Here is an 8,450-nt window from a genome sequence, read left to right as displayed (position 1 = left end):
GTTTGAAAAGCTTTTGAAAAAGAGAAGTAGTGAGGCAGTCTTTTTCACAATGGTGCAGAGTTCAGTTGTATGTGGGTTTTTTGTTTGTTTGTTTGTTTTTTTTTGTTTTCTTTTTTTACACAGCTGGACGCTGTAGCAACATGAGAGCAAAACAAAGTGTCTCTTAATGACAAATGCTGCAGTCAGTGTCTATGGTGGGTTTCAGGAAGTCATGTCTACCAAAACCAGCAAATTAGGGTTTGGAAAAATGGACGCCTGAGATTTTCAGGGCATTCACAGTGTTTTTCTTCTTCATTAAGCCATTGAATATGTGTGTTTGTTTGCAAAACTTGGTGGGTTTTTACTTGTCGGTTGTTTTTCCAGGTCCTCTGTTCAACGTCCATTTTCCACACCCCTGACGAATACCATTGTAAAACAGAGCATCAGACAGAACTTGTTTCTGTAAAGACAGACAATGGAAAAGAGAAAATATATGCTCAGAAAAACATAATAGTGCATAATGTTTTGAACAGCACTTTCCCAGATGTTAAGAATCAAGTACATAAATTATTTTTAAAAATTGCTTGCTTCAACATACTTAAATACCCAAATCAGATAACATCAAATACAAAGTGTGTGTTCATATATATATATATATATATATATATATATATATATATATATATATGTGTGTGTGTGTGTGTGTGTGTGTGTGTACAGTGTCAAACAGTATGTGAGACAAAGTTTACAAGGAAGCATCTCTCTGTAGACCATTTTTCCTCTTATCTAAAAGTGATAACATTGTTTATTTCTAGGGAGAACACATAGGCCGATTACATCTCTTGTTAAAACCACATTTACATTAGCACAGATACATAAACATAACATCAAAGTTATAGGAACGTTTAAATTAACACAGACATAAACACATTAAATCAAAGATAAAGAAATGTTTACATGAACACAGGCAAATGCACATAAATGTTAAGGAATATCATTACACTTGCCAGTTTCATCATTAATGAAACATTTGTATAGTCCATGCCATAACATATATATTACAGATACTGTAACATGGTGAAAGGAGAAATGTTAACCTCAATGTACTTCACGGTGCTTGTTGCAAGCCTGGCCTGCAAATTCCCAGAGACTGGCCATGTTTTCCTGCCAGTGTAGAGACAAAAACCAAAAATGTGGATTATCTGAGGGCTCTGAGGAATAGCTTTGAAAGCCACTGCATTTATGTTAATGAGACTGAATTTTAAAATAAATTTGGACTATTTCTACAGATTTTTTCATCATGAAACATTAACATAATGTACAGTGGTATTGTCATTGTAAAATACCTTAAAGAAATGAAAGTGAAAACCATACTTTAAGAATTCAGTAGTTATGATATATCTGAAACTTTTGCAGAGGCCACTTCTGTAATGAACACAGGCTGTCTGACATTTGGCATTCATGTCAAACTGGAGTGCAACATGTTTCATCTATAGCCTGCATTTTTTATTCGGTCTGTTTAGCAGGATATTGATTAGTTCAACTCAGACAGCATTGTCACAGGGATTAATCTGTGGCGTGCCACAATTAAAAACAAATAGTGTTTGCTCTTTGTTACTTTCTAAATTGCTGCAAGTACGTTCATTACATTTGATTTAATGGGCTATACATTTCACATCTTAATTTGTCTATTAGACATCTGATCTTTTTTTATTTGTCTCCTTTTTCAACAGGGCCATTGCACTGCTTTTGCAATGTTTTGCATTTCCCTCTCTTAAAAATGCTGTTTACAATTTCAAGCCAATAAACATTTTTGTAAAAATCAGAGATAGTTTCCTCATGGCTCACTAGGTGTTTGCATACTGGAATAAAAATTATCTCCATTAAAGGAGATTAAATTAAATCTGGTATTGCTGTTTTAGCCTTTGCCATACACTAATATACACTCCTAAGTTATCAGTTCGCATTAATTCCTTAGTGAAGTAGCACCAAGAGACAAGCAATTTAAACATGCTAGATCACCCTTACCAGGCTTTCCCAAAAGCTATTATGATTAATGTATTTTCTGACATGTTGGTTAATAATAAATATAAATCTGGGCTACTAGCTAAGCAATGCACATTAGTACAAATGTACAAACCCCATTTAAAGAAATTTTGGGACATTATGAAAAATGTAAATAAAAACAATACAAACATGCGCAAATCATTTTAACCCTATGTGTAATTGGGAATAGTACAAAGAGAATGTTTTAATAATGGAATCTTTGAGATATCATAGCTTTATATATATATATATATATCCATCCATCCATTCATTGTCTGCTAACCACTTATCCAATTCAGGGTCATGGTGGGTCTAGAGCCTAGCTGGAATCATTGGGCTTTTGAGTCACCAATCAACCTACCAACGTGTGTTTTTGGACTGTGGGAGGAAACCTGAGCACACAGAGGAAATCCACGCGGATACGGGGAGAACACACCAACTCCTCACAGACAGTCACCCGGAGCGGGAATCGAAGCCACAACCTCCAGGTCCATGGAGCTGTGTGACCACGACACTACCTGCTGCACTACTATAAAGGGGAGCCACACACACACACACACACACACGCACACACGCACGCACGCACGCACGCACGCACACACGCACGCACGCACGCACGCACGCACACACACACACGGTATGAATTTCATGCCAGCAACATGTTCCAAATGTGTGAATGGGCAACAAAATACAATTATGTCAATTGGCAAGATGTCAGTGACATGGCTGGGTTTAAAAATCACATCTCAGAGAGGCTAAGATTTTCAGAAGTAAAGCTGTAGAGGGGTTCACGTATCTGTGAAAGACTACATGTTTCAACATTACCCTTGCAAAAATTCATAGCAAAGCTCCTGGGAGAGTTCTTCATCTACAGTAAATCAAGCTCTAAATGCACTTAATTAAATACAGACATGTTTCTGTAGTGGAAATCACTGCATGGGTTCAGAAACACTTCTCATCACTGAATTCACAAAAGCAAGTTAAAACTCACAAATGCAAAGAAGCAGCCCCATACAAACAAAATCCAGAACAGCACCACCTTCCCTGGGCTCAAGCTCATTTAAGATGGACTGTGTTATCGTTTGGAAATGGAAAATAGTCCTGTGGGCCAACAAATCAAAATATTTGGAAATTATGCATGTGCCATCCTCCTGGCTAAAGAGGAGAGGGAACATCCGGCTTTTTATAGTCCAGAATCTATCATCGTATGGGAGTGCAATAGTGCATGTTGCATGGGTGACTTGTATATCCATCAAGGCACTGTTAATGTTGAGAAATATATGCAGATTTTGGAACAACATCTTTTTTGTTTGGGACAACGTCTTTTTTCTGGGAAGGCCTTGTTTATATCAGAAAAAAATATTCACATTCTGGGTGGATTGAATCAACGTGGCTCCTTAGTAAAAGGGTTAAGGTGATAAATTAGTCCAGACCTGTCACTGGTTCCAGAACATTTAGTGTTGTTAATATAAGTGACGATCATTGCATTCTGTTTTTATTTACATTTGGCACAGTTTGCCAACTTTTTGGAAATAGCTAGAGTTACAAGCTGTTAGTCTGTGTTTCTCTTCACACAAAGATGCAAAATATAAGGTTTTACATTTAGAACCAGAGAAAAGTAATTAAATTTACAAGCACAGCAAACAGTTCCACTGTAACACTGCTGTTAAAACCAGAACTACTTCCATATGTTACAAACAAGGACAAACTTATATTAACTCCTATCGAAAGCTTTCTACTGCACCATAAAAAGTTTATATCCTGTCCTTGGTCTGGGTTGTGGAGATGAATATTGTTGGAGCACCAGGGCTACTACAGGAGATTAGTGTTTCACATCTATGACACTGTGTGTCCTAGTTCATGTTTTAGGTAACTTCAGACATTTTTGTTTGTAATGTACCAGTCAGGTTTGCAATTTTTACATGCTTAAATCATGTTCTATGGCGGTACACTGGCACAACAGGTAGTGTCGCTGTCACACATCTCTAGGGTCCTGGGGTTGTGGGTTTGTTAGTTAGTTAGTTAGTTAGTTAGTTTGTTTGTATATAACGTCATATCTGCCCATAGTGCCACCTTCACGGCAAGAAAGGTAGTAAGATGTAACTGATTTACTAATACAGTTTTATTTTAGATATGTTGGGGCTGCCATCTATTTAAATTTGGTTGTGGGTTTGGTTCTGTGCAGAGTTTGGTGTGTTCTCCCTGTGTCTGTTCTTCCGCGTGCTCCAGTTTCCTCCTACAGTCCAAAAAACACACATTGGTGGGTGAGTGGCTACTCAAAATTGCCCATAGGTGTGAGTGTGTGAGTGAGTATGTGAATGTCTGTATGTGTGTGTGTGTGTGTGAGTGTGTGTCGCCCACCTCCAGGGTGTGTTCCTGCTTTGTGCCCAGTGATTCAGGCACCAGTTACAGACAATTAATGAATGAATAAAATCATGTTCTTAAAAATCAAGCAATAATCAGTATTTTTCATAGAGAATACAGCATATTGTCCAACTTTTGCTCTATTCCTAATCATGGGTAATACAGACTTATTTTTGCTGTAAATTGAACAGAATCTAAATTCACAAGTGACTAAAAGTGTCACAAAACTAATCAACTCCAGTAACAAAATGTTTCTGTGGTACTTCAAACTGTGAATAAAACTTAAGGAGAAGCTTCTGAATATAAACTATCATCTCCCCACAATTGTAGATGTTGCCTTTAATGTACCAAAAGTTAATTAAGAATAAAATATAACAGTCTCATTAATCTTGGAAATACCTTCAGCTCTGCTCATCATCAAACAGGTTTTACAACTGCCTACACATTATATAAAGTATGTCATATAGTGCCATCAAGCTAGAATCTTTTTATACATCTATCATCCATAAATTCACTTCTTGTAATGGTTGTGTATTTCAGGAATAATCTATCAAACATGCACAAGTTTGGTCTCATAAATATTTTCTCTTTTTATTTCAGAGTACATACTTTGTCAAAGGCAAACATATCCCTCACAATAATTAGCATACTTAGGAAAAGTACAGGCTGCTTGTAGCTTAAGTTATGAAGTACACCACAGGAGTTTTACCAGGCATGAATCTGCTCACAATTCACACTACACACTGTCAAACCATATCTACTGTCAGCTCACTGCTGAGACAGCTGCTCCATTAATGTTGTTAAACCACATCAAATATATTTTCCAAACTGGGGAAATCGACTCTTAAAACTACTATCTCTATAACTCTATAACAAAACACTCAGCCCATTTCTGTCAGGCAACTGCTCTCAGTCTGTTACAGTTAGGCCAACATATGAGGTAGGCTGAAACATTTAAAATTAAAAACCAATTACAGATAAAATATTCATATATTTATGGCATTCAGCATAAAGTTTACATTTTCATTTGTAACAGAGATGTGCAGGTTGCTTGCATAAATAAACAAAGGTAAGAAAATAACTAAACAAACGCAAACGAACTCGAGGGCAAACACGAAGTGAGGAAAGAACATGACTAGGAACGAGAACACGAAACAACAAGACTAGAGCTAGCAATTCTAACAAAACGACATTACTAGGAGAAGGAAAACATAACGAGAACAAGCATGACTAGGAATTATAACAAATTGAGGAACTGGAAACAAAACAAGAACAAATGACCGATACATGCAAGTGATACCAGGGGACTTAAATACATGAACAGACGAGACACACCTGAAACAGATAACGAGGATGACGGACAAGGAGGCGGAACAAAGGCGGAGACAAAAACAATACCAAGAGAGCACATGGCGGGGAAAACAGACCAGACAGGACAAGGGTGTGACAAGTATAACTATTATTTATTTTAATATTCAGTTCATCATCGTCAAATCAGACTTTTTTTTGATAAACTGATACAATTCATTTTATTCATGAGGAAATAAAAATATTTTTAAAACATATTTTGTCAAGTCAATTCAATCACTTTCTCGGTGTACATATGTTTACGTACGCATTAATAAATTAATAAAACCTTGGGATATTGCAGTTCAAAAAATAACATAGCTGCTATGCTGATTGTGGTGCTCATGTCTGCATTCCCTGGCTCAGCCACATTGCCTTTCCTTCCTCCCTAACAAGATGAAATCTTTCATCCTCAAACTCTTGTTTATTCCTCAACCATTATAAACTCCTTCAGTTCAAAATGATGATGCACACATCCATCAATCTTCCCACCTCATACTTGCTAACAAACATATGATTTGAATCAAATTACAGCAAGCCACTTAATCCCATGGCAGAAGCAAAAAGCTTAAGCAGAACCATCTACAAACTAGTTTATATTGAGGGAAGTACCAGACACCAGGGAGAACTCTCATGGCTAAATTTGTCACAAACACGCTGGGCCTGACAAATGAGATCATTCAAACCAGCAAATCCAAGAATAAGGCAAGGGAAGGAAAACAATAGTTCTGCGGCATCTGTCAAATTAGCCATTAAAAGCCCATAAGTACCAGCTACTAAAGACCATTCCCATCACTGGGTGTTAATATTAACTGTGTGTTTCCGAAGTGCACACACTACACTTCTGATGGAATCTTTACAGTATGGTCGTTTTGTAAAAGAGACAATCAAATTACACGAGGGAAACAAGCGGTTACTGTTCTTACAAAGGGTCTGGTTTTCTACTGTTCATATGGAGACCATATGAGGAAATGGAACATATAATACAGAATGGGTTGGAGGAGAGGGGAGCACATGATATAGGTGAGTTCAAGAGGGGTCAGGGGTAGTATAATAATGTTCAGATTCATTCAGGGAGTTGACTCCATTTGGGATTGCGGGCCGAAGGGCTTTTTTATTTTTTAAAGCAGACACCAGATATTGCTATGAAATGGAAATGATTATCTTATAATTTAGACTTTAAGGAACTATTAGAAACATTCATTCATTCATCTTCTGCAACCACTTCCTCCTAATCAAGGTTGCGGTGGGTCCAGAGCATACCCTGAATCATTGGGCACAAGGCAGGAATATGTATTGGACAGTGGACAATTTACTACGAGAAACAGATTACCTGAAATGAAACCTATTAGGGAGTCACCACATGCAATCATAACAGTGAAGTTACACTGTCTGATACAGCTGCCACACTGTAATGTTCCAGACACATCCTAAAGCGCAGCATAGCATACATCTTCCAAGGATCAAAGCAAAGAGTACTTGAAATACGTAAAAGGAATACATTTGTTTTAAGACTTCTAAACAAACCTTACACTGTTAAAAAATATGCCGCAAAAGTGTTCATTGAACAATGCCAAAAGACCACTTTGGGCTTGAAAATTTAAGATTTGTAAACAGTTTAAAAAAATATTTTTTTAACTGTCATTTGTACTGTATATATAATTTTGCTTTTGATTTAGATTTTTTACTACACGATAAAGGTTTGGAGTTTTTTTTCTGTTCAATAATACTGTATTAACATTATTATTTCACACACACTTGTGAATTTCCCACCCACACAGAAACAGAAAGTTGACTCCAGTGAGCTGCCTCTTACTCCATGTCCACAGAGCACAGTGAACCCCGAAGTGTCCAAGAACTTGGCTCTTTGCTGAGACCACACACTAATGTGACAGAGTCAGACAGCTGCGCTGAGATCCGCTCTGCCTCCTTATAGACTGAGCGTATAGTATTCCTGATGAATCACATACTAGGACTTCTTCAGCAATTGCATATGAAAGGGGCCGAAAGACTATAGCCCTGTGAACCTTCCAGACCAGGGTGGGTCATGTCTATCTTCATTAGAGCAAGACTCTGAAAGCAGTGCGGTGTAGTTAATGGTCACCAAGCCTAGACAGTCTACCTAATGAATCTTCGCACAGAGCTGATTCTACCAAGCAGTGAAGTGCAGTGAGTTTTCCTTTGTTGAGCTGGCATGGAGACACAAAGGGGAGAAAGAGACTGAATAAGGAGTTTGAGATCTGTGAAAACAATGGAAAAAGTAAAGGGAAGTCTGGGAATTAGTAAAGCTGATGTCTCTCATAAAACTTTGCCAGACTTTTTTGGTCTTCCTTTTTTTTTTTTTTTTGAGAGAAGAGAGAGTTGAATAAGATCCAGGACTTATTCAATCATCCAGAAGGTATCGTATGGCAACAAAAGCCCCATGTGAGAGTTTTCTATGAGAAAGGACACAGGATACAGTTTAGGTCAAAAGCAAAAGGAACCTACCTTTATGTGATCCCACTCCTTGCTTTTCTCTTGTCTCTTGTACTCTTTATATTTCTCCTCCTACATAAAGAGAAATAGGCAGATTGAAAGCAGACTGTAGGGAGTATAGAATGCCAAAAGCAGCACAGCTTGCACTCATTTTCCCAAGTTCTAATTGAACACACAAAATCAGTTTGCATGAAGAAATTTCTCTGGCTATCTTAATGTTGACTATGAGGTGAAGTTTG

General features: G+C 37.4%; 1 protein-coding gene across 3 annotated transcripts in view; it reads right to left on the bottom strand.

Moving 5' to 3' along the window:
• Nucleotides 1-200: 200 nt before the first annotated feature.
• Nucleotides 201-8,450, bottom strand: part of cnbd1 (cyclic nucleotide binding domain containing 1) — a 43,566-nt gene continuing 35,316 nt past the window's right edge. For all 3 annotated transcript variants that reach the window (XM_066684064.1, XM_066684066.1, XM_066684065.1), the window contains 2 exons: nucleotides 8,224-8,283; nucleotides 201-439 (listed from right to left, as the gene is read on the bottom strand). In XM_066684064.1, the coding sequence (XP_066540161.1) occupies nucleotides 341-439; nucleotides 8,224-8,283 (159 nt within the window). In that variant the 3' untranslated portion in view covers nucleotides 201-340. The remainder of the gene's footprint in view (nucleotides 440-8,223; nucleotides 8,284-8,450) is intronic.

This window comes from Hoplias malabaricus, chromosome 10 (genome assembly GCF_029633855.1).
Source record: "Hoplias malabaricus isolate fHopMal1 chromosome 10, fHopMal1.hap1, whole genome shotgun sequence".
Lineage (NCBI taxonomy): Eukaryota > Metazoa > Chordata > Actinopteri > Characiformes > Erythrinidae > Hoplias > Hoplias malabaricus.
This window is presented reverse-complemented; position numbering and strand designations above follow the sequence as displayed.